The sequence below is a fragment of the Myxine glutinosa genome, chromosome 8, assembly GCF_964187855.1.
Source record: "Myxine glutinosa chromosome 8, kmMyxGlut1.1, whole genome shotgun sequence".
Lineage (NCBI taxonomy): Eukaryota > Metazoa > Chordata > Myxini > Myxiniformes > Myxinidae > Myxine > Myxine glutinosa.
In genome coordinates this window covers 61,387,536-61,414,041 of record NC_136268.1, presented here as the reverse complement: position 1 = coordinate 61,414,041, position 26,506 = coordinate 61,387,536, and the positions used below count along the sequence as shown (strand labels likewise).

Here is a 26,506-nt window from a genome sequence, read left to right as displayed (position 1 = left end):
GAATCTCCTCGCACCATCTACATCCACTCACCTGGGATGACGTACCTCCACACCATGCCAGGTTGTTTTTATTATTTTATTGTGCAAATGTTTTGGAATGTGAGACGCATCATGACGTGGGTGTGACATTGTGCTTTGTTGTTCCATCTCTTCCTCCTTATGAGGATTGATGATGAATTGGGTGATGGCAAATTTTGGATTAGTGGGAGTGGTGACGAATTTGGCATCGGGGAAATATGGGGAAGACGTGACGATAGCGACGGATTTGTAAGGTGGAGTGTAATGTGTAGATTTTTGTAAATATGGGGTAAGGGCAAGGGTAGAGTAGGTGACAGGGGTGGGTGACGTACGGTAGGGACGAGCTTTCTCACTTCGCTCTCCATACGCACCTCGTCTTGCATTGCCTTTATTGATGTGTACCCTTGTGACCTTACCCCTCGCTCACCTGTCTCCCCCCCCCCCCCCCCCCTGTCTCCCACACGAGGACTGGGCACCGAGGGGAGCGTGCGGGAGTCCGCCATTGTGCGCCCGAAACTCCCGGAACCAGCTGTCTGCATCGATGCACCACCTTATGGACCACATGTCTGTGGCTGAGCACCACTTATGGACCCCATGGGTTGGGGCATGGCCCCTCTGCTGGAACCGGCCATGAAGGCCCGAGATCTTGTTGGCGGACCTTGGTTGCAGGGCACCGATGCCACACAGGTGAACCACAATAGTCGGCCCTGTGGGCCATAAATAAATAGAAATGGACATGGTTGTGCACTTTTATTTCCACCAAATAGGCCGCCAGCAAAGAAGAAAGACAACATCAGGAAGAGAACAATAGCCAGCAGAGGGAGCCGAAGAGCAAGACACCACCAAGGGTTTGTTTGGTTATTTTTATTATGAACTGTGGTGACTGTGCACCGATTGGTGCTTGATGGTGTTTTGGTGCGTTTTGGGGTGCTTCATGGTGCGTCGATGCAGGGCAAGCTGTCTCCCCCCCAAAAAAAGAACAATCACAGGTCCTGGGTTGCGTGTTGTAAATAAAATAGCGTCAATTGTAAATAATGTGCCCCCACCGTAAGTGTTTAGTTTGAAGACAATTCCGCAATTCGGTTAGCTGTGGGCGTGAGTCTGTTAGGTAGGGTGCAATGGAGCAGCGGGACATATTTATTTGTGTTTTAAAACTGTCACACTCAGGGTCAGGTTAAATCTAGAGGGAACTACACCTACGTGCCACACTAAAAGTAAAAGTAATAGGCCCGGGACGTGCCTAAGAGGAGGAGGGTGCAGTGTTGTGGAAATGAGAATTGTGTTTTTTTTTTGTTGTAAAAAATATCACCCTCCTTCCTCCAGTTGTGTATAAAGGTCAAAGGGCATCCCTTAGTTAGGTCATATACAATCACGTTAGCCAATCATAGATTTCCTCCTTGTTGGTAGTTATATCCTTATTCTGTGTATTAGGTTAAGGCTTTGTCTTCCATTAATTAATACTCCATTGCACCGAATTCAAATAGAGTAGATTCCCTTTCATTCCCATTCCTAAAGCCTTTACTACCAACTGCATTTGCCTCCATTGAGCACGCGGTCGGCTCGGAGAAGAAAGGCGTGTCTCCACCTCGTCATAGAGGGGAGGAGTGAGCCAGCCCTTGCCGACCAACCCAGAACGAGGGGTTTGGCTTTGAGAGGGCGGAGGAAGAGCGATCGGGGAGGTTCGAAAAGGTTCAAGGGTGGGGCTATATATAACCCGCGGGAGACGCCCCCACCTCAGATGAGTCGAGATGAGATACGGAGATGAGTCAAGACGAGCTTCAGAGAGAGAAGAGAGACGCGCAAAAGACGAGCTTCAGAGAGAGACGGGAGACACGTCCTGAGATGAGCCAGAGAAGCGGCAGATGAGCATCAGCCTTGAAATCCACCACCACCAGCTCGGAGCCACGCAGCTTTGACTCCGCCAGGGTGCTCGTATCACGGCAGCCCGCACGACCGCAGCTAGGGCGTTGACGGCGGCTGCTGAACGTGCCGATCAAGGAAGGGCGGCGGCTGCTGACTCCCGGGCCGACCGTGCTCCGGTTTGAATGGAGCGTTCCTCTACTTCCAGTCCTTTCATTCCTGCCTGCAATTTCCCCATTCGTGTGAGTTTGCTCGTAGTCTGTTTTGTGTGTCTTGTCCTGGGGTATTAATTAAGACTGCATAGGTAAGCTAAGGTGCACTGTGTCCGCTTCTTCTTCTTCTTCTGTTTTTACTTTATTATCCTTCCTTCTCCTTGGTTCCTTTCATTGTGTAAATAATAGTAATAAATATAGTAGCATTTCCAACCCTTTTGCCTTCGTCTTCCTCTTCTTCACATCCTTGTCGTTTTGGTGATTTCCCAATTGAATACCGGTGGCACGATTTGGCCAACGTTTAAGGAATCGGGTCTAGTCTTGGTAAACGGCTCACGCCGCAGTTCGCTTCGCTCGGCGCAACATCCATTACGCTGCGGCCGTGAGCGGGGGGTGTTCCTTCACGTACCGGGAAGCGCTGGTATTTAGGTCATAGGACTTGTGGGCCTAAAACCCTACCCAGCGCCGACCGGGCGTGGCGTCATACCCCCGGGACCACGTCGGTCAGTAACAGACGAGGGGCTTAATCCCCCCTCGATAACGGGAACCGAGGCCGATGTCGGGTTCCGTAACAATATATATATATATATATATATATATATATATATATATATATATATATATATATATATATATATCTTCTCTTCTCTTCCCTTCACTCTATATCATAAAAGAAAGTTTTGTTTGTTTGTCTGCGCAAGCTAGTCTCCTGAACAGTGAAAGATAGGAGGAAACCTCTAATACAAAAAATGTCGGGACGGGCCCGGGAAGGTTTTAGGCTTGGTGGCGAGGCCGGTTGAGGCCGCTGCAGCCAGGCCGGGCCCATTTCGCAATTAAAAGCTGAGCTGAATTATAGTAGTCAATCTTCTACGGCCACGAGTAAAAGCTGAATTATGGTAGTAAATTCATTCAAAAAGAACCAAAAAATGCCGGGACAGGCCCCGGGAAGGTTATAGGCTAGGTGGTGAGACCGGTCGAGGCCGTTTCGCCTGAGCTGGGCCCATTTCACAATTAAAAGTTGAGCTGAATTATCGTAGTCGATCTTCTCCGGCCGCGAGTAAAAGCTGAATTATAGTAGTAAATTCATTCAAAAAGAACACGGGCAACGCCGGGTGCTTTCGGCTGGTGTATATTTTTTATATATACACCTGGCCTCTGCATTGTTAAATGCTCTGCGTCGCCCCACAGGTGGGAAGGTGGGATTATTTGGGTCCATGAAAGTAGTTGTGGTCGTAGTCACAATATTTATAGGTATACAAAAAATACACATTTGTATTGCAGTTTTGTTGTTTTCCAACACCTCTTATTGAACAAATTTGTTTCTCAATCTTTGGCTCCATATCACTTTGATTTGTCATTATCCCTAATTGAAATGTTAATTTTTCACTTTGAAATCCTGAACTTTTCTTTCTAATGAGTTGTTTCTCCTGCCTGGCAAGACGATGACAGCGGCTCTGCAAAGATTTTCCATTGAAGTTTCACCTGTGGATGACAGCACCCCACGCATTGTAGTGAACCATGGGATTCACTGGCTTGAATACACAGAGGGACAGGTAAGAACGAATGAGAATGTTCTTTGCTTAAACATTTGCTCGTTATGGCCGCAAGCAAACAGTCTATAAAGAGAATATATGACAGCTAACACATACGAGATGTTAAAATAGTCTTTTCTGACATTTTATAATCTGATTATTAAACATTGATTTGCTGGTATACATCCATGAAATAGAGGAGGAAATACATTAACCTTCAGCAAAAAGAGGAGTAGTTGAATTATTTATTTTTAAGTGTTGTTGATGCTATTTTGTTAAGTCACACTAGAATACGTGTTGAGAATATCATGTCAAATTTGGAAGCTCATTGGTACCTTTATTAAGTCTACTGAACAAATTGTCGGGATTTGGTATGGATGCTTTTGGGATCTGAGTTTTGGATGCGGAGTACAGAGATTATTGATATAGGCTACTAACTGAATAGTTAATACATCTTCTGTTATCCTCCTGATCAGAGTCTAAATGGTCACTTTAAAATCCATTTTTAGAATATCAAATTGACAAACTGTCCTATTATCCTCATTTTCACTTCTCATTTATCAGCAAAATTGTAAAAGCAAGTCATCAATATGACTGAAATTTATGGAAAAAGACAGGGGGAGGGTGTGTACTAGCAGGATAGCCAAGAGGTATGTGCTCTCACCTTTGAGCTCTCTCTCCTCGGTGTGAATATCAATGCAGCTATAAACTGTCATCTTGGTGTTTTGCAGGCAGGGTGATACTGATACATGAATGGGTGTCTCCTCCATCAGAAGGGCATTAGGCTGGAGGACTCGTCTGCCAGCACTGGTTGTTGGTGGGCACCCTGGCTAAATTCCAAATTATTGTCGCCTTCAGTCGGACGTCAGGCCTGACCAGACAATTTGTGAAAAACTTGGTCCATAAACGTTCTCCGGCTGAAACCCACAAGAACATGGGATTAATTAGGGCCATTAAACAAGTAGTAGTAGTAGTAGTAGTAGTAGTAGTAGTAGTAGTAGTGGTAGTGGTGGTGGTGGTTAAATACAGGAAGAGGATGTTTTTCTATCGTAGCATCATGCCTGTTGTGTCATGTCCAAAACCTATTAATTTAATTTCTCGATTTACTTATCTTCAATATGATGAACTTCCATTTTTACCATTGACGTAATCTCACTTAGCATCTGCATAAACTTAAACTTAAAAACTGCATTAACTGCATTAACTGCATTAACTTACTTTATAGGCAGAGAGTTTGGTGAGGGTACCAGCACACGATGGCCAAAAAGTTTTTTGAATTATACACCGTCATACTTAGAGCCTGGTTTTGGCTTAGTGGTTCGGGTGCCGGCTTGGGATCCGAGGATCCAAGGGTTTGAATCCCGGTCGATCTCTAAATTAACACCAGGGGGGTTGACTCAGCCTGTCATCCTTCCGAGGTCGGCAAATTGAGTACCAGTTCACTGATAATTCCCTGTGTGTCACAAGAGGCGACCAACAGGGTTGGCGGCAGAAAGGGCATCCGGCCATAAAACATTACTTCAAAAAAGGGGACCATGGTGCCTGAAAAAGGCCAACCCCTGCTGGCCTCTAAAGGTGGTTCACACTGTCATACTTAGTTAAAGATACTTAGGGTAGACCATGTGGAGCTGCATCATCGGGCAGAGTGTATAGTTCGACCGAGGGGATAAAGGTGGTGGCGAAAAAGAGTTGGACCTTCAACTCCAGTGTAAAAGGCTGTGTGGGCTCATTTGTGCACAGTCGACATGACAGATGCTCCCTGCTGCTCAGCGTCTATCCCCACCTCACTTCTCCCCACCGGGGCACCAAAAACCCGCCACGACCGCTTGTACTCTTGCTTTGTGGATGTTCTGGACTATGCCAGCTGTGGACGACCAAGCCATGCCAGACGATCTAGCCGTTGGAGTTGCCCTAACCACTTGTTGCTTGGTGATTAATCGTCCTTTAAATTACAGATTGGGTTTGGTGCATGAAGTTCCCGGCACAAAAAGTACCCGTGTCCGGCACAGTATCTGCTTGTACCGCCATTTGTTTGCTGGCTGTGAGGGAGTACCAGTACGTCGCTTAACATGCTCGGATATTCCACCAAAGTACGGTAACGTGGCAAATAGGCCTGCAACCCATCTGAACTGGTGGACCGGTGTAACGACTTTGACAGTAGTTTGTCAGGATTCGGACCAGGCAACTGGGCTAGCCTGGCAACTGCAGCAATATATACAAATAAAAATAGAATTTCAATGTTACCTTGCATTGCATATATTAGGATAATCATGAGATGTACTATATTCTTAGAGTGTTGGTGCTGCTAAAGCAGTTTCCTGGCATCAGTTAGTCTTGGTGGTTTGCCATTGCTTTGCCAGAAGGCAGGAATTGGTAATTTGTTCAGGGTGCTGTGACAGCTCGCACAATCTCCGTGAAGTACACGGTGAGATATTTAACGCCAGATTGAGGACCCCACTTAAATGTTCAATCTGGCAAATCCCCCTCTCCCATCCCACAGCAACTTAACTAGTCATTTGCACTCTCATATCCGAAAAAGGTGTGCGTGCATGTAAGTTATTAATTCTGATTAATTTAACACATCACCGTCAATACGCCTTCTATTCAACGTTTACTCGGCACCTGAAATGTCACACTCCTCATCTAAAAGTCTGATTCAGAGTTGTTGCCCATGTAATCAGTGCTTCATTTGTTCTGACAGTTATCTCCACAGGCCCAAATATTCCATGCTTGGAAGAGTCACTTTTGCACATGAACGTCATCCACAGCACTGGGATGCTCTGCATACGCTTAGTGTATTAGACTATTCGAGTATGATTGCAGCATCTGCAGGGAGAGTCGTGAGCGTTTCACTCAGAGCTCCATATTCAGCATGGTGCCAGCCTTTTCCATACTCCTTTGGAGTAATTGGTGATGCTTCGAGTGCTTTTAGCCAAATTATTGTCTGGTAATTGGAGCATTTGGCATGAAGAATCGGGCCGTCCTTTGTTGTTTATAGCAGTGATTCATTTCGCCTCTGCTTTTTACAAAAGTGCTGGAAACTTGGACTGTTGCTATCTTTCCCAGATAATGCTTTGCAACCACAGACTCCTCGACCACCATGGAGGTCTCTTGCTCGATGGGAATTTCCCTCCCACTGGTTTCATGATCCATGAAATTGTCTTTCTCTTTTGTAAGGAGCTTCAATGCCTTAGCCTTTCTAATTCCAGGTATACTATTTGTGGAATCACATCCGGTCAGTGCAGCAGTTCTGATGAGCTGTTGCACACATTTTGCCCATATACTGCATGGCAGTTTTATGGATTGGTATCTAACGAGACTGGTCTTTTACACCAGTCTATAACTATAAAGTTATATTTTATCTTTTAAGTAGGTATGATAGGGAGTACAAATTGCAGGATTTGGATTTGCGTGTCAGTTTCCTCCTGACTTGAACAAAGTTTGTTAAACTGGCGGCCTTCGGCAGAGCAAAAGAGGATCAAGACGGGTTAATGCCCAAAATGTCGGCTTCTCCTTGCTTCCCACAGTGGTTAGCATACCCCGATCAATGTTCTCTTTATTCCATCCATCGACCATCATTCTACCTGTCCACTGAGGCGGAATGACACTAGTCCTCACCATGAAGATCTTTATTTTCCACATTTCTGCAGTATTCTCTTTGACGAGATCAGTGTCATTGGCTTCAAGTGCTTTTTGCACGCCTATCGTCAAGGAGGAGATTCTGCCATCATCCACCTCATCATCTTCGGTCTTGCAAGCCATAGGCAAAAGTCTTGCCATCAAAGACATCCATTGACCTTGTGTGAAAGGTTGTGAGCTCCCTGTAGTACAGCGGATAAGCTCTCATATTATAACAATTGTGCATTTTATGAGAAAAGCATGAAATTTCTAGCATAGTTAGTTATATACCATAAGGTTTATTTTCAGATGTGGAGGGAAGTCAGATTTGACCTCTGAGGACCGTGAGAGGTCAAATCCAAAATGGCCACCAGTCCACCAGGTCTAATGTTCAAACGCGCTTAATTTTGGAACCAAACAGTGTAGAAAAACATTTTAGGTGTCATTTCCAACTAAATTGGGGATGCCCATTCATTTGGTGATACTTTTGAGATCGCCAGAACTCAAGGGCATGCATTTAGGTCAAGGTCAAGGTCAAATTACATTGAATATCTATTTTTATGATACTGCAGTTGGGACTGCTATTGGAAAAAGTTCATTTGAACTTTTAAAACTTAATTTTTTCAGGTACAGGGATAGGTACAGAACACCCCAAAGACCAAAAATGATGAAAAAAAGTGTTTACACTGCAAGGAATGATGCAATAACCTCTGAAAAATAACTGTAGTTAACCAAGTATGTCCACCAAAGCTTACATTAAATCAAGTGCAATGAAAATTGGTAATGATCAAAATCTAACAGTCTCCAGAACAGAAGCAGAGTGCAGTGCACTTGTGTGCAGCTTTGGCACACTTGCAGCGTCCAGTGCACCCTTTCTTGCAGCCACAGTCGATCAATTCATGGCACGATTTTGATGCTTCAGGAAGAGTGGTCCAAAGAGGCTGCCACCCAGTTGTCTCCTTTGTCCAGCCCCAGTCAGATGGGTCTGGCATCTCTGGATCCATGACCAATGCCTGGTTCCAACAGTTGGCCTGGTAGCAAGTGCACTTGATGTGCTGCTTGAGTGCTGCCTGGGTTGGAGGAATGTTCTCTGGAGTTCTACACTTCTGTGTGAAGAGCTGTTTCCTGGCATCATTCACTTCCGTGCTCTCACTGGTTCGGTCGTACATCAGCACCACAAATCGCTCCAGCAGTAACATTGAGCCTTCAGTGACCTCACTTGGCATGCCTAGGAGTTCATTGAAAGCATCATTCACCTCTGGGAAAGACTTCCAAGTTTCCCAGGCAGTCTTCTTTCTTCTGCCAGCGAATGCAGATACAGTATCACACCCGGTGAAAGTGTGAAAGACTGGGAGAGTCAGACACTGTGTTGGATTCAATGTGGCAACCATTTCGTGAACAGCTATGTACCGAAAGCTTTACCCGACACCAAAGGCAACCCACAGCTCATCAGGAGCATCCCCAATTTAGTTGGAAATGACACCTATAATGTTTTTCTACACTATTTGGTTCCAAAATTAAGCACGTTTGAACATTAGACTCAGTGGACTGGCGGCCATTTTGGATTTCACCTCTCACGGTCCTCAGAGGTCAAATCTGACTTCCCTCCAAAACTGAAAATAAACCTTATGGTATGCACTAACTACCGGTATGTTAGAAATTTCATGCTTTTCTCATAAAATGCACAATTGTTGTTGTTATCCGCTGTACTATTGTTATCAATACGTGCTATCAATTTACTGCCATAGCTATTTGACTCGATGATCAGATGTTCAATTAACGTATTTAGTCATAGCATTAAAACTTGATGCTGTGTAAATGTAGAGTATTTTGTTGACCATTCAGGATATACGATATAGATTTGTGACCATACTATGTTAATAGAAATAAATAGCCCCGAGTGGCCTGACGGTCATCTCTTGAGGCTGTAGTTCAGACCTCTGCTGATTTTGGGGGACCCCCTGCGAGCCCCCGAACCCAAAATCGAAAAATCTAAGACTGAGCGATCCCGCAGACCATCAAGTAGAAGGGCTGCATCGGGTTTCAGAGCAATTGGTAAATAAGGGATGAGTGGGGATCCGAAGTTTTGGAGGGGTGGGGGTTAACTTCCCCCCCCCCCCCCCATCCCTCTCCACGAAAGCCCCTTGATCTGAAATCGAAAAATCTAAGGCTGAACCATCTTGTGGACCATCGGGTAGAAAGGTTGTATGGGGTTTCAGAACAATCTGTTGGTAGATAAGAGACAACTATGGATCCGAAGCTTCAGGGAGTAACTCCCCCCTCACTTCCTTGGGAGGCCCCATGATCCGAAATCGAAAAATCGAAGCCTGAGCGATTATGAGGGCTACTGTCTTGTATTCATGTGTCAAGTTTCAGAACTATCGGCCAGGTGATGAGGAGTATAAAAAATAGCAAAAAGTTACCGTGTGACCGGACAGACATCCGGACATCATGACCCATTTTATAAGTTCATCTCTTCGAGCATCAAGATGAGATAACCTAATAAATATATGTTTTGCATTTTATATCCTATTTCAGGTTGCCAATTTCAAAGTTGTTGTTTCGTATGCGGCTTGTGACTGCTGGTTGCATCATTTCTCTGGAAGCGCGTTTGTGCCGCTGATGCAGTGCCTCAATTACCAGTGAACTGGTACTCAATTTTAACGATCGACCGGGATTCAAACGCTGGATCATAGGATCCCAAGCCAGCACCCTAACCGTTAAGCCAACACCAGGCTTAATTTCGAAGTGACACCATGGTTTAAAATTCTGACAAATGAACACCCTATCAGATGAAATAGGGTGTTGCTTGCTGTGGAGGAGTCGGTGCATGCAATTGGGGGGGGGGGGGGGGGGGAGTGGTGTGAGAAATGGGGACATGTTAAACTCAACTAAAACTTTCTAGGTCCGTCTCACCGACTAGTGGCACATAACACTTACCTGAAATATATAGTACATTTTATTTGTTTAACTTGTCTGGTTTAACAGGTAACTGCAAAAGACTGTTGATCATGCAATCATCCTATGTCTGTGACATTATTTGTTTAGTTAATGAGGCAGTTACAAACATTATATGAGAGCATCACTTCTTACATTGAACATAAGAAGGAATAATTCTTCAAGAAACTCCTTTAAGCGATATCACAGCGATACCAACTGTATTTTTCATTATTATTAAGCACCAAACAATGAAACGACACACCTGCTTGTCTTACTACTCAAACTTAGCCATGCATGTATTGACATGAGTTGTGGAATTAACATAAAAAGAATGTGATTTTGCAGCAAAAATTGTTTATTGTACATTTCTTTTTTTAAAGGCGACAAATTCCATTACAAAGAAGGACTTGCTCACGGTGGATCCAGACACATCCGATGACCATATAGTGTATGAAATGACCTCTCAACCCAAACTGGGTTTCCTGGAGAATAAACTTCAGCCTGGAGTTGAAGTGAAGACATTTACGCAAGGTACATAGGCAAGCCTAAGGTCAATGGAAAGTATAAATGTTTTGCCTGTTAAAGAGCAACATAGGCCTGTCTTTATGATTCTGTTTAGCAAAAAGGGATGCAATAAAGGAAAACAAAAAGCAAAACTTTCAGAACTTCCATTTTACGGGACCATTAATTGGAACGAATTGGTTGACCATATTCCCCGTAACCGTAACCGATCATCCCATCATCCTCATGTGAATCTGTTCTTTTTTCAAAAATCTTGACAAATCATTCAATAAGTTCAAATTAAACAAAGATGAACAATTTGTATTAATGACAAGGATACAAGCTTTGCTGTTTACATCCTGACATTTGTCCTAATGCATAATGTGAGGTATACAGGTAAATTGTCGTGGTTATGCTAAAATAGGTGAAACGACACATGTGTATTCCTCAAACGATGTGGTGCGTAAACCGCTCAAAAAGCTCCACAGCTCTTAAATAGCAATATAAAATGAAGCTGCATGTTGGAAACAACTGAACTACACTGGAGGAATGGTGACAATCAGGTGATCGCATGGTTTATACCAAAACGTTGAGTAATATCCTACAATTTAATGATCTGTCAATGTTAAAACAAAGGGTTACTTTTTCAACCTGCCCATGCAAACTGTTACAGCATCCCCATCCTTGATCACTGAAATTATGGCCTGACCTCCTTCAAAGCGACAGGCAATATTTTAACTTGATGCTCGACAAGGAGCCCCAACTCCCAAAATTTACTGTTCAACGGAGTCAATGTCGTCATCTGCTCTGGAAAATAGCATTTTTTTAAAAAATAAAAATTTTTGTATACAAGATCGAGGCTCGTGCAAGAGATAACATTAATCACAAACAAAAAAAACGGACACAGAACATACAATATAGGGAGCGGGAGACAAGATGGGGAGAGAGAGGGAAGCACACAAGTACAACAGTAGAGAACAGGGACATTGGGAGATCTGTGGGAGGGAGGGGGCTTGGGGGGAGAGGGCATGGGAAAGGGATTTGGGGAGAAGGAATGTTGTGTGTATTTATACATGCAAATAAAACAAGTATTTTCCCATCTGCAGACCTTCCCTGATATTCAAATTGATAAACACTTGCATAGAAAGTGACAAGTGGAGAACGATGGCAATTGCTCATCATGACAATTTCTGTAGAGCATATGATGCTCATATAACTGAGTCATATAACCAGGAACTGAGTGGCGTGCTGATGAGGAGGGGAGTGTCGTTGAAGCTGAAGGGAAAGGTGTATGCTGCATGTGTGAGAAGTGTTATGCTTTATGGGAGCGAGACATGGGTAATGAACGGAGAGCAGCAACGAAGGCTGGAAAGGGTGGAAATGCGAATGGTTCGGTGGATGTGCGGAGTATCGTTGAGAGAGAGGAGAACAAATGATGAATTGCGAAAGATGATGGGAATAGAGCCTGTGATGGATGCTGTGAAGAGGAACAGGTTGAGATGGTTTGGTCATGTGTTGAGGAAGGATGAAAGTGACTGGTTGAGAAGAGTGATGGAAATGAATGTAGAAGGAAGTAGAGGACGGGGAAGATCGAGAAAGACTTGGCTAAAGATGGTGGAAGAAGAAATGCGGGCAAGGGGGTTAACAAGGAGAGATGCAGAAAATGGGGCAAAATGGAGAAGAATGGCATGGGGACCGCAAGGCTAACCCCCGCTCTAGCAGGGAAAATGGCCTTTAAAATGCCTGTTGTTGTTGTTGTTGTTGTTGTTGTATATGATGCTCATATAATCAATCACAGCCGTTAAAATTTACCACTTTTCTAACTGTCTCCAGTGTCTTAAATTTTGCTACCTTCTGATGTTATCTTCTATATCTACTTGTGATCTTTTCTACTCGTATTCACCCTGTACCCAAACCCACCTGCAATCTTCTTTTTCTCTCACCAACATCTCTTGTCTTCCTGCTTCCTGTCACCCTATATCATGTCTCTACATACTTGTTTTTGCCGATAAATGAAACATTCATATTTTGTTCGAGAGAACGTGAGTCTGTGCAAAGTTTCAGGTGGCATCGCATTCTCGAGTCATGACGTAACCTTGGCATGTCCATGTCATGTCAGAGGATGTGAACCTTGGGGTTCTACGCTACGTGCTGAGAGAGGACGCGGGCGACACAACACGAGACTCTTTCCAGTTCTTGGTGAAAGATAACAGCCAAGCGGTCGTTAATGGCAACACCTTTTACATTCAGTGGTCATTGATTAGCTTCCAAAAACCAATGTAAGTCACTTGATATCGAAGATATGTCTTTCATCTGTCGACTAATTCAATCTTAAAGAAATCTGATAATTTTCAATACTGTTAGGTTTTTGAGTGTTGATTATTTCATCAAAACTTTGGATGTTCATTATTTCATCAAAAACAATTATTATATTATCAGAAATCAAGTTGATTTATTTTTAGTACCGATGACTAGTGTCTATAAGCTAGGATAAAGCTCCAGGGCCAAATAATCTGCATCCAAGACTTTTGGTAGGAAAGTTTGACTTTTTTCACAACTCCGCATCCCTTTGCAATTCATCTTGTCTCCGTTTTCTCTTCTATCCTCCCTCGTCTCCTTTTTACAAAGTTATTTTTCTAAACCAACCATCTTCTACCATATTACCCATATTTTCCTACTCTCCGTCCCGTTTTTGCTCAGATTTTTTTTTTAAATCAGTTAACAGTGGTAGAGGTTGGCAGGAAGGCCCAGAGGTACGCAAACTCTCATTTAGCTGTCAGCTTGGGTTTGAATCTCGACCGAGCAAAGTGTCGTCCTAGTGTTTCACAGGCGGGTTGATTCATCAATGTGTGTGCCGTCCCATCAGAGGGATGTTAAACTGGGTGTCCTGTCTTCTGACATTGGTTAGTGGATGTTAAAGATGTCATGATGTCCTTCATGAAGAGTAGGTGAGCAATTGCTGGCACCCTGGAGAAATTACAAAATCCTGCCCTAACTACTGCTGGGAAGGCAATGGCAAACCACCCAGTACAACCCTTGCCGATAAACTGCTTCGGTAGCACCAACGCTCTGTAATAGAGTACATCAGTACATCACATCACATCATCAGTACATAATAGGGTATATCAGAATCAGAACACTGGCAGGCCTGGACTATTATAATAGATATACAGACTTGGCATTTAATATGGAATATTTTTTTGTGGGGGTGAACTTACTTTTCAAGATGTCTTAGAACCAAAAGTTCATTGGAATTATGTTGAAATTATTCTAGATTTTGTTGATGTGACCTTTAAAAGAAACAAAAACCACATTTGACATTTCGAAACAAATAAATTGATCCTTGAAAGTGATGTAAACTGATATCGAACTCAATTCATGGACAGTACTGTGTTAAACTTCTGTACGTTTTCCAGAAGTATCTCTTTATTTTGCACATTAGCCAAAATTTTTTTTAACAAAAACAAAAGTTAAGTTACGACTGGGATTGCAGACAGTAAAATTGCAGTTCAGTACTTCGTGTAACCCCCACAAGCATTCAGGAGAGCACGTACATGTTGAGGCATGCTGTTCACGAGATTTGCCAAGGTTTGGGCAGGAATCGCTTGCCATGCAGTGACAATAGCCTGCTGCAATTCACGCACAGAGGTAGGCTGCTGGTCCAAGTGGTCGATTTGACACGTTAATTCTGTCCACAAGTTCTCTATCGGATTCATATCCGGGGACATGGTAGGCCACTCCATATGCTCTACACCACGGTCAGCAAGAAAGTGTTGGATCATGCGAGCACGATGAGGCCGTGCATTGTCATCTTGGAAGACAAAGTTTCCTCGAAAGGCTGCACGAGCAAATGGAAGCAATGTTTCTTCCAGAATGGCCCTGTACTTGAACTGGTTCAGGTTTCCATTCAGAACAACCAGGTCAGTTTTGCCCCCTGCGTGAAAAGCAGCACAAACGGTCACCCCGCCACCTCCATCTTGGACTCTTGGCACTATACAATCTTCGTTGTGGGCTTCATGCACTTGTCTGTGCACTCGGACGCAGCCATCTTGACGATAGACCAGAAATCTAGACTCGTCACTGAAGATCACGTGATTCCGTTGTCCTGGCTGCCATTGACGGTGCTCTCTGGCCCACTGCAATCGGCGCTGGCGGTGTTGTCTGGTCAGGCGTGGCTTTCTCAGAGGACGCCTGGCACGATAGCCTGCTTGAACCAGTCGTTAGCTGACTAGCCTTCTGGATACAGGCACATTTGTCAGTTGCTGCCACTCAGCCCTGAGCCGATTAGCTGACTTGGTACGACCATTGCGGACTAACCGGTGCAGCTGGCGATCATCCCTCCTTGTGGTTCTGCGGGGACGTCCCGGCCTCGGTGTTGGAGTAGGGACACCCCTCTGAGCATTTCGTTTCAGGATCTTTGACACCTGACCTTGAGTGATGCCATACTGCCGAGCAATAGCACGCTGTTTCATGCCGTAATTTCGTAAAGCCACCACTCCATGACAAACAGCATTGTCGAGTTGATGGACCATCTCCAAAGGAAGCGGCAATAACTTTTGGAGACGTGCAGCAGTTGTTTTCCACTAATACAGAACGCAACAACCCTTGTATACCCGACTGTGAAGCCAATCATCAAATGCACCTGTCCGTACATTTTGCCACGCCACCTGTGATATAATCCTGTTGTTGACTTCTTGCTGCGACAGACAATCAGTGACATAGTTCTTTTAAGAAATAAATCACCAAAGTGCAAAAGAAACTCACCACATTTTTTTTTTTTTTTTTTTTGTATACAAGATAGAGGCTCGTGAAAGAGCTAACATTAATCACACAAAAAGACAAACCGACACACAAAACACAAAAAACCTGGGGAGCGGCAGACAAGATGGGGAGAGAGGGGGAAGGACACAAACACAACATTTGAGAGCAGGGACAGCGGGAGGACTTGGGGGGAGGTGGGAGAGGAATAAAACATATGAACACTGCAAGGACTCTGGGGTGAATTACCGGGGGTAGAAAAGATCAATGTTTTCGATGGGGGAAGATAAGAGATGGTGGTGAACAGCTGTTTTAAAGACCTGGAGGGAGGAGTGGGATTGAAGGGAGTGGGGGAGTTTGTTCCAGAGGCGGGAGAAAAGGGGAATGAAAGAGTGAAGGTGAGCAGAGAGCCTAGACTTTGGCAGTTTAACCATAAGAGGGTTGCAGGCAGATCTTGTGCGTCCTGAAGGAATATTGGGGGGACAGAGCACAGAGAGAGCTGGGGGAGCAAGGCCGGAGAGGAGTCGGTAGAAGACAGAAAGACCACCAACCTGCCTGCGGTGAGTGAGTGAAAGGCCCTCGGAGTTGACTACATCGCAGGAGATTCCAATGATTCTGAAAGCTTTGGCCCCAACAGCGTGAAGCCGAGCAAGGTGTGAGGCAGGAGCACCAGCCTAGAGGGGGGAACAGTATTCCATTGAGCTGCGGATGAAAGCCTTGTATGTGGTGAGGAGCTCAGGTGTGCCAAGGAAGGACTTCGCACGACGGAGGATGCCCAGTCGGCGACTGGCTTTGGAGGCCAGCTTGGAAATGTGGTTTTCCCAAGAAAGATCATGGCAGATAGTGAGACCCAAAAGCTTGAGCGATAGAACTTCTTGGAGAGGATTGTTGAGAAAGTAGATGGGAGGGTTGTCCAGTCGGTCCTTTCGGAGAGACATTGTAAGAGTGTGAGATTTGTCAGGATTGATATACTGAGTTAAGAAAGTAAACCCAAGTCAAGAAAAAAAAAATATTCCATATTAAATGCCAAGTCTGTAATTAAGGTAATGTGTGTACATGTAATGTTGAGATGTTTAGTAAGACTTATGGAGACTTAGCATTTCTGGGCAATTACACAAGTATGTGACCATGACTATCTCTGCACTTGATGCAGGTACCATGTTAACGAGACGGCAGGAATGGTGAGCATTGCGATAAAACGAACTGGAAATCTCAACCAGTACGCCATCATACTTTGCCGCACAGAGCCAGGCACAGCTACTTCAACAGCTGGCCCAGGGTCTCAACTAGGTGCTCAAGATTACGTGGAGTATGCTGGGCAGGTTTGTACTTTTCTACAGTGTGTTAACATCTATATATATAAAGTAGAGTTGGCCTCTGTGTCTGTATCCTGATGTATCTACGATCTCTAAGATCTCGAGAACCCGTGGACGGATTTGCGAGCGGAAAGTACTGTTCGACTCGGGATGGTCCCAGGAATGTCACGGAGACATAAACATTTAAAAAATTTCGGGTTTTAAAATTAGCGTATTATTAGCACTAGCAGAAGAGAGAGGGATTCGAAGGGAGGGAGCGCAGCGCTTCTAGCGCTTCTGACTACAGCACACCTTAAAATTAAAAAAACTTCGGGTTTTAAAATTAGTGTGTTACGCGTAATTAGCGCTAGCAGAAGAGGGAGGGAATCTAAGGGAGGGAGCGCAGTGCTCCCTCCAGCGCTTCTGTTAGCGTAATTAGCGTATTTCGGAACGTTAATTTTTCAACTTCATTATCTATATATATAAAGTAGAGTTGGCCTCTGTGTCTGTATCCTGATGTATCTACGATCTCTAAGATCTCGAGAACCCGTGGACGGATTTGCGAGCGGAAAGTACTGTTCGACTCGGGATGGTCCCAGGAATGTCACGGAGACATAAACATTTAAAAAATTTCGGGTTTTAAAATTAGCGTATTATTAGCACTAGCAGAAGAGAGAGGGATTCGAAGGGAGGGAGCGCAGCGCTTCTAGCGCTTCTGACTACAGCACACCTTAAAATTAAAAAAACTTCGGGTTTTAAAATTAGTGTGTTACGCGTAATTAGCGCGAGCAGAAGAGGGAGGGAATCTAAGGGAGGGAGCGCAGTGCTCCCTCCAGCGCTTCTGTTAGCGTAATTAGCGTATTTCGGAACGTTAATTTTTCAACTTCATTATTCGGAATCAGTACGTCCCAGAGAACCTTCGTAACGTTAATTTTTCAACTTCATCCGATTGACATGGGACCAACGGCATGTGACAAAGAGTGAAACATACAGGCTACATTTATTTGACGACAATGAGTTCCGACTTCCGACCTCGGTGGGATGACAGGCTGAGTCAACCCCCCTGGTGTGAAGGGGGAGGAGGAGGGGAGGGGGAAGAGAAGGGGAGGGGAACGAGGGGGAAGGGGATGGGAGGGGGGGAGGGGGAGGGGGAAGGGGGGAGGGGGAGGGGGAAAGGGGGGAGGGGAGGGGGGGGAGGGGAACGGGGGGGGGAGGGGGAGGGGAGGGGCCCTTCTTCCCCTGGGCACCCCCGCACCCTTCCCTCCCCCCCTTCCCCTCCCCCCTCCCCCCCCTTCCCCCTCCCCCCATTCCCCTCCCCTCCTCTTCCCCCTCCCCTCCTCCTCCCCCGCTTCCCCCTCCCCCCTCCCCCCCGTTCCCCTCCCCTCCTCTTCCCCCTCCCCTCCTCCTCCCACTCCCGTGCAAAGCCGGGTACCTCTGCTAGTCATTTATGTGTGATACAAGATCGAGGCTCGTGCAAGAGTGAAGTAACTCCTGACTAAATAAATAAACAATATTTGGGCCAAAAACCTTCACTGGCTGGCCATAAGATAAGGTGCAACTAATTGGGGCCTTCACCACCATCTCTTATCTTCCCCCATCCAAAACCTTGATCTCTTCTACCCCTGTTAATTCACCCCAGATCCACCACTTTTTTAAAAAATACCAACTTCTTCTCTGGATGTTCTAGCAGTGTCCATTTGGTTTATACCTCTCCTATCTCCCACCCCTCCCCCCGCCTTCCCATGCCTCCTCCCCCCCCCCGCAAGCCCTCTCCCTCCCACAGATCTTCCGATGTCCCTGTTCTCTGCTGTTGTTCTTATGTGCTTCCCTTTCTCTCCCCATCTTGTCTCCCGCTCCCTTTATTGTATGTTTTGTTTGTCCGATTGTTTTTTATGTGATTAATGTTAGCTCTTACACGAGCCTCGATCTTGTATACAAAACAAAAAAAAAAAGTAGTGGTAATAGTTTATCATTGTTGTTGTTCCTGTTGACATTGTTTTTCATATCAGAATAAGAAGAGCTTCATAATCTTTGGCTGTTATAAGGTTGTTATTGGTTGTGATTGCAGGTGCAGTTTGAGGAGCAGGAGGACAGCAAGACTTGCACAATTGGTATCAATGACGACTCGGTGTTTGAGGGCCTCGAACAATTTTCTGTGGAACTCAGCATGCCAGCGTATGCTCTATTTGGTGAGACCACAAGCACTGTTGTGGTAATTGCTGATGAAGAGGACGCCTCTGGCCTACAGTTTGACAGGAAATTGTATCGTGTCAAGGAAGGAGACGGACAACTTCATGCAATTATTCTTCGCAAAGGTAGGGCATTTCTTGCTGCGTATATATCTACAGACTACAGGGTTACAAATTAACTGTGGTTTTGACTGAATTTCAAAAAAGTATTTTAAATTTAAAATAAAAAATTTTAAAAAATCGTAGAAATCAACATGACAGGGAAATATAATTTAATATAAAATCCTCATTTATCACTCAAATGGCACAATTTTGGCACAGATTACCCTTAATAGGCCAAAACTGACTGTGCCTAAATGACGTGCTCCAGATGTCTGCCATGGCGCTGCAATCTCACTTGGATTTGACGGTAAAAATGGTTGATCGCTCTGATGCATTCTGTTCTAGGAATTGAGCACATTTTGTCGATAATTGTTGCTTTGTGTTCCTCAATGAATGGGGCCTTCACCTGTAGAAGCTGTTCTTCAGATAGCCCCAAATATAGAAATCTGGCGCTGACAGATCTGGTGAGTGCGGGTTCTATTCAACAGGAAGTCATCAACTGATGACTGTCACCAAAGTGCATATTGAGCCAGTTCAGTGAATCATTTGAAGTGTGCGGAGTGGCTTCATCCTGTTAAAACTAGTTTTCCTCTCTCAAACCTCCTTGCAACTGCTTAGGGCCCTCCAAAACCTCCAAATAACGTGGATGTAACATTTGTGTTGACAGTCAATGCCTTACCACTGTAGTCCTCAAACCAAAATGGGTCGATGATTCATGTTTACTGATTGTGATACAGGCAGTGATTTTTTTTCTGATGGAGAAGTCACTCGAGCAATAGATCGGGGAGGGGCAGGGGGAGGTGGGTGGGTGTCGATACCCAGTATATGCAGTTGTTGGAGTTGACATACCCATAAATAAGGAAATGGTCCTTGTCAAAAAACCAGACATTGTCAAGGAAATTAGGCTTTTCTTCAATCTTGTCTGCAAACTTTGTCACTTTAATGCATATGGGCTGCAGTCAGTTTGTGTTTAATCTGAATTCTGTATGGATCCAGTTTCACATCGTGGATGACGATTCTTCTTACCGATTCATGTGACATGCCAATGTCTTGACTCCAATGCCTGAGAAATTTATTCGGGCTTCTGCCCTCTGAATCATAAAGAAGGACAATGCTCTCAGGAGACCTTACATCTTGAGGACATCCCAAATGTAACTCTATTTGAGTCTTCTTGTAAGATAAAACTCCACCGAATGTCTTTTGCCTAATTGTCCATGGTATCTTCAAAAAGGGAAGAATCGTCGCCAACTTTCACTCTTCTTCAATCACCTGAAAAAACAAAAGGTACATTCGTACGACAGAAGATATTAGATAAAAGGTGGGTTCCTTTTTTTGGGGGTCACCCTGTATACGATACATAACCAAATAATATTGCTGCGGTCTTCTCAAATTCCCCTTTTTGTGATGAGGCCGACTGGACCTGAGCTGCTGCTCTGTTCACACACACTCCTCGACCATTCTCTATCCCCAGCAATGTCTCTCTCCACTCTCCATCCGCCTCCATCTTTTTGACATCCCTTTTCACACAATCCTCCCAATCGAGGTATACCATGGTTTATAAACCATGGTATACCTCGTTTTCTCCATCCTCGCTTTATCAACACATCCACATTCTCTGGAAGTATATCTTCCTCCATCCGCACCAGATTCCCTGCCCACTTCATCCAGCTCTTTATCAATCTTGCCCTCAAGCTGATCTGCACACCGATCTCCTCCCTCAGTTCGTCTAGCCTCCTTCTATCCACCCTCTCCACTCCCTCAATCCTACTGGCCCAGTTGTTCTTGCAGAACTGCAGCTTCTGCTTTTGCTCAGTCATTGCTGCTCTGTCATTGCCACCATCTCCAGACCATATTGGTATGCTGGTGTTGCACACGACCTCAAAATATTCTCTTTGAACTTCCTCGATCTTCTGTTCATCATCAAACTCTCCACTTTCCTCCATGCATTTGCTGCCACCTGTATCCTCCTTTGTAACACTGCCACTGAACTACCATCACCGGTCACCATTCCAACATAGAGTACATACCTCCGCCAGGTTGAACATTTTGTTTAGTATCCCAATGATAGGCCGGATCTGGATTCGGACCTGAACCAAAATCTAATCTGCTTGTTCTTGTCACCTAATCAACTCGTCCACCAAGTTTAGTCCTAACTCGTCCATAACTTTTTAAAATATCATGTTTCATATCACTTTTCGCCTGATCTCTCAATGGTGAAGAATCACTTAAAATTAAATCATTATCGTATCCGAATCCATATTCATATCTTTACCAAAATTGAATCGATGCGTCCTTGTCAGACACCCAATCGGTCCACCAAGTTTCGTCCAAATCAGTCAATAACTTTTTGAGATATTGTGCGATATCTCGGTTTTGGCCCTGTCACTCAATGAAGAATCACTTAAAAAATTAAATAATTATCGTATCTGAATCCATATTCAGATCTTCACCAAAATCTAATCGATTAGTCCTTGTCACACACACAACTTCTCTCTCAATTAACCACCAGGTTTCGTCCAAATCTGTCCACAACTTTTTGAGATATCCTGCTATGTATCGTTTTTGGCCCCATCTCTCAATGGTGAAGAATCAATTAAAAAATTCTACTAGCCGGATCCGAATCCGGATCTTCACCAAAATCTAATCATTTTGTCCTTGTGACATACGCTACTTCTCTGCCAAATTTCGTCCGAATCCGTCCACAACTTTTTGAGATATCTTGTTCACAGACAAACAAACAGACAGACAGGGGTGAAAACATAACATCCATCCACCTTTGGTGGCTGAGATAATAAAACAAGCCAATTAATGGGGGAATTGTCATACTGTTTGTGTGTGTGTTTTACTTCTACGCACTCCTGAACCGCTGGACGAAACTAGTTGAAAACTGGTGGTTGTGGACAACTCCACGGTGCACTGCGATGTTTTCAGTAGTTAAAGAAACTTTAATAGTCCTGGTGGTTCAGGAAGGAAGGAGGACCCCACTTCTTTCCATATAATTGTGTATCTTATCATATCATATGAATCATAAAAGTGAATATTATCAACAAAAAAGACATAAATTCCTACCTTTTGATGTGCAGTTAACATGGTTATATTAAAATGTTGTTTATTAACTTATCATCCTTCATCGTGAAGTCAATGATCGAGACCGGGGGCTTGGGGACCAGAAGTTGAGTTTGGAGTGGAAGCTTTGGAGACATACATGCTTATGAGGCACTCCACCTATTTTTTTACAAGAAGTGTGAAAAATCCAAACAAATGGAAAGAAAGCTCGATTGCTACTCGGCTTCAAATGCGAACATTTATGGAAAATGCATGGCACCCGGCAGCTACACAACACACAGGAACACCTGGCAAGCACACCTAAATTACCACTGATCTTACATGCTCCAAACTATTGTAATTTTACCAAAGTTAGTTTTTATTCTCATAATGTGGGTCATTTGTAATTTTACAAAAGTTCGTTTTTCTTTGTAGAGGAGAAAATGGGGAAATTACCCAGCCGCAGGGCATTCACAATAATTAGAGATAGCTTTCTGTCAAAAGTGGCGACAGAGACACAGCTAATTCAGAAACTTAAAAGCATGTGAAGACATCCTCATTACCCAGAACAGTACTCCAGCCTGGGTCCGAATAGGATGCGATAGCCAGAAGAAAGATAGATTCTCCTTCTATCAAATCTCTTCACAGCCATGCATGATAACTTGCCGTTTCGTGTTCCCATCTGAGCCCCTGGTGATCATGATGCAGGGGAACTCAGGTTCAAATCCCATACCCCATTTGTGTTTCTCCATTGTGCCAATGGATGTAAATCATGTAAAAGTACACTGATGTCTTTGTCCTTCCACATGACTTACTTACAAGCTCCTCTGAGAGCCTCAGTTCACTGTAATAATAAATAAATGCATTAACCAGAGTATGTCATGACTTAACAGAGTAACGAAAGGATTACATTGTACCATGAGATATGGAATGCCTCCTTGACTAGCTATGATTGGTTCAACAAATTATTGACAAAACCCCTTTGTCGTCTCATAGGTGACAGCAGTGCAATGGTGTCTGTAATATGCTACACGCAATCCAGCTCAGCTCGAGGAAGCAGGAATGACCATCTGGCTTCGGGTTCCGATTTTGTGTCACGACCCCATGATGATTCTTCACGGGTCACGTTCCCTCCTGGCGTGACGTCGGCACCTTGCGATGTAAACATTGTGGATGACAGTGCGAGCGAACCCGAGGAGGCGTTCGAGTTGGTTCTTGCTCAGCCTTCGGAGGATGCACACATTGGCCGTCTGGCTCGAGCACGCGTAATTATTGCTGGACCCAATGATGCCTCCGTTGTGGCTTTCTCTGAGTTGAGCTTCACTGTACGTGAGGATGCAGGTACTCAGCTAGAGAAGATTTGATATTTATTTCCCATTTAACATTCTGATTTTGATGTGAGGTACCATACTCTGTTGAAAAAGCAGTTTCTTGGCAATGGTTATACTGCGTGGTTTTCCATTGCTTTGCCAGGAGTCGTTAGGGCAGGGATTTGGGATTTGACCAGGGTTCCGGTGATAGGTCACATACTATTTGCTAAGGACACCGTGGGGTCTTTAACATCCACTAACTAATACCAGCAGATGCGACACCAGTTTAATGGCACACACATTGATGAATTACCCTGCCTGTGAAACACCAGGATGACAGTTTATAGCTCGGTCGGGATTCAAACCCCAGCTATACAGCTCAGACGTGATTGTGCGCACCTCTTGGCCCTCCTGCCAGCAACCTATTTGAACACCCACGCACTCTAACAATTCCTAACTATAGGAGGCATGGGTGAGTTGGCAGGTACCTATGGACTATAGAGGAATTTATTAGTGTTTGTGTGCAGAGCTTTACATGCATTTTCCTCATGATTGCATTTGCCACATTCTAACACCCTCCTCCTTCCTCTGTTGTTTGTTTGAACCCATTTCCAATTCTTCTTACCGCTCCCTTTTTCACAACCACCTCTCCCCCACAAAAAGCCATTAAGTGCTGCAAGGTTGTTACGCATGTTGTTTTTGGCTATTTCATAGGATGTTGCATGATCATAGTCTATATCGATGGCGGGGTGTATTATTTCTTCTTGGAAGCCAGTATTCAGGTTATTATGAGAATAATTCAAGTGTTGGGCTAGATATACTGATCAGAGACTCAAACAGTATCAGGGCTACAACAGATGTTCAAACTCAACACATGTTGAGTATAGTTCCTCAGTCCTAGTTCTATTCGCATTATCTGAATGCCAGTCTGTGCCCAAACGCTCTCAAACTGATGGTATATTGGGCATTTCAAGTGAAAATGCATTCTGAATAAGAAGTGCATGGAGGATGTACTTTCTGAAATAGAGGGAGGAGGAAGGGAGAATGCATGTAATCATACCGATACTCCATTTTTTTCTGAATGAGAATCTGGCCTGGATCCATCACCTTACTCTTTCAGAAATGATGTAGCATCCATTCCATATAACAAGGAGAAAAAGACATGAAATGTCATAGCACCCGTGATATTAGTAATTTTGGTTGTACAGAGTTATTGGCCACCAGTCAGCCTTCTTTGGTTGGATTACAAAACAAAATCCTCTGTGTATATATACAGTCACGTGAAAAAGTAAGTACGCCCCATGTAAAGTTTTGACGTTTTCAACATATTTCAACATACAGCTATTTGATCTTCATTTCAGCAATATTGATAGATAAAGGTGATATAATATAACAAATATCATGAAACATTTACATTTTGTAGTCCATTGTATAATTTAAATAAACATAAATGCAAATTTCGCATGTGGAAAAAGTAAGTACACCCCTACATTTATCACGACTTCAAATAACTAAAACTAGAATCAGGTGCACCAGTTCAGGTGCAAATGATTAGAACATCGTTGGAGAGGATCTTGTAGGAACCTGTCTTATTTAAATCTCAGACATTAGTTTGGTTTGCTCTTTGTTGTTGAAGTGTGCGGCGTCACCATGCTAGATCAAAAGAGCTCTCCAGGGCCTTCAGAAAAAGGTTATAGATGCCTACGAGTCTGGAAGGGATTTAAAAAGATCTCCAAACAATTTGAAGTCAATCATTCGACTGTCCGGAAGATCATCTACAAGTGGAGAAGATTCCAAACAACTGCCAACTTGTTCAGGCCAGGCCGCCCCAGCAAGTTCAGCCCGAGAGCAGACCGCAAGATGCTGAAAGAAGTCTCTAAGAACCACAGAATATCATCATGGGACCGACAGGTAGCTCTTGCCACTGCAGTTGATGTCAAAGTGCACGAGTCTACCATTGAAAGATGTTGCACAAATTTGATCTACATGGGAGGTGTGCCAGGAGGAAACCTTTGCTGTCCAGAAAGAGCATCAGGGCAAGACTAAAGTTTTCCATTGAACACCTCGGCAAAGACCAGCACTTCTGGAACAATGTGCTCTGGACAGATGAGTCAAAGGTAGAGCTATTTGGCCACAGTACCAGAAGACATGTTTGGCTAAAACCAAAGACAGCATTTGACCACAGGAACCTGATACCAACTGTAAAGCATGGTGGTGGAAATATTATGGTTTGGGGCAGCTTTGCTGCATCAGGGCCTGGGCAGCTCACCATCATAGAATCCACTATGAATTCTTCATTGTACCAGAGGGTGCTTGAGGATAATGTGAGGCCATCTGTCGGAAAGTTGAAGCTCAACCGAAGGTGAACCCTGCAACATGACAATGACCCTAAACATACCAGTAAATCCACCAAGGAATGGCTGAAAAGAAAGAAATGGAGGGTTCTGGAATGGCCAAGTCAAAGCCCGGATCTAAATCCCATCGAGATGTTGTGGGGGGATTTGAAACGAGCTGTGCATGCAAGAAACCCCTCAAACATCGCACAGCTGAAAGAATTCTGCATGGAGGAGTGGGCAAAAATTTCTCCCAGTCGATGTCAGAGACTGGTAGACAGTTATAAGAAACGCCTACTTGAGGTTGTTTCTGCCAAAGGGGGCAATACCACCTATTAGAGCCGAAGGTGTACTTACTTTTTCCACATACGAAATTTGCATTTATGTTTATTTAAATTATACAATGGACTACAAAATGTAAATGTTTCATGATATTTGTTATGTTATATCACCTTTTATCTATCAATATTGTTGAAATGAAGATCAAATAGCTGTATGTTGAAATATGTTGAAAAAGTCAAAACTTTACATGGGGTGTACTTACTTTTTCACGTGACTGTATATATATATATATATATATATATATATATATATATATATATATATATATATATATATATATATATATATATATATATATATATATATATATATATATAATGGTATCTGTAATCTGGTTCTCCAACCTAATGAGCGGACAACATGACGTCATCGCCATGCACGTCCGCCTTGCCTGCAAAGTTCCAGAGGAACCATCCAGCAGTGCGTCATTACGGATTATAAAGTGCGGTTA

General features: G+C 43.9%; 1 protein-coding gene across 1 annotated transcript in view; it reads left to right on the top strand.

Moving 5' to 3' along the window:
* Positions 1 to 23,434, top strand: part of LOC137432530 (extracellular matrix organizing protein FRAS1) — a 161,105-nt gene extending 137,671 nt beyond the window's left edge. The window contains exons 20-25 of the mRNA XM_078783958.1: positions 3,530 to 3,643; positions 10,561 to 10,711; positions 12,801 to 12,960; positions 16,593 to 16,761; positions 18,803 to 19,049; positions 23,067 to 23,434. Of these exons, the coding sequence (XP_078640084.1) occupies positions 3,530 to 3,643; positions 10,561 to 10,711; positions 12,801 to 12,960; positions 16,593 to 16,761; positions 18,803 to 19,049; positions 23,067 to 23,434 (1,209 nt within the window). The remainder of the gene's footprint in view (positions 1 to 3,529; positions 3,644 to 10,560; positions 10,712 to 12,800; positions 12,961 to 16,592; positions 16,762 to 18,802; positions 19,050 to 23,066) is intronic.
* The last annotated feature ends 3,072 nt before the right edge of the window (positions 23,435 to 26,506 follow it).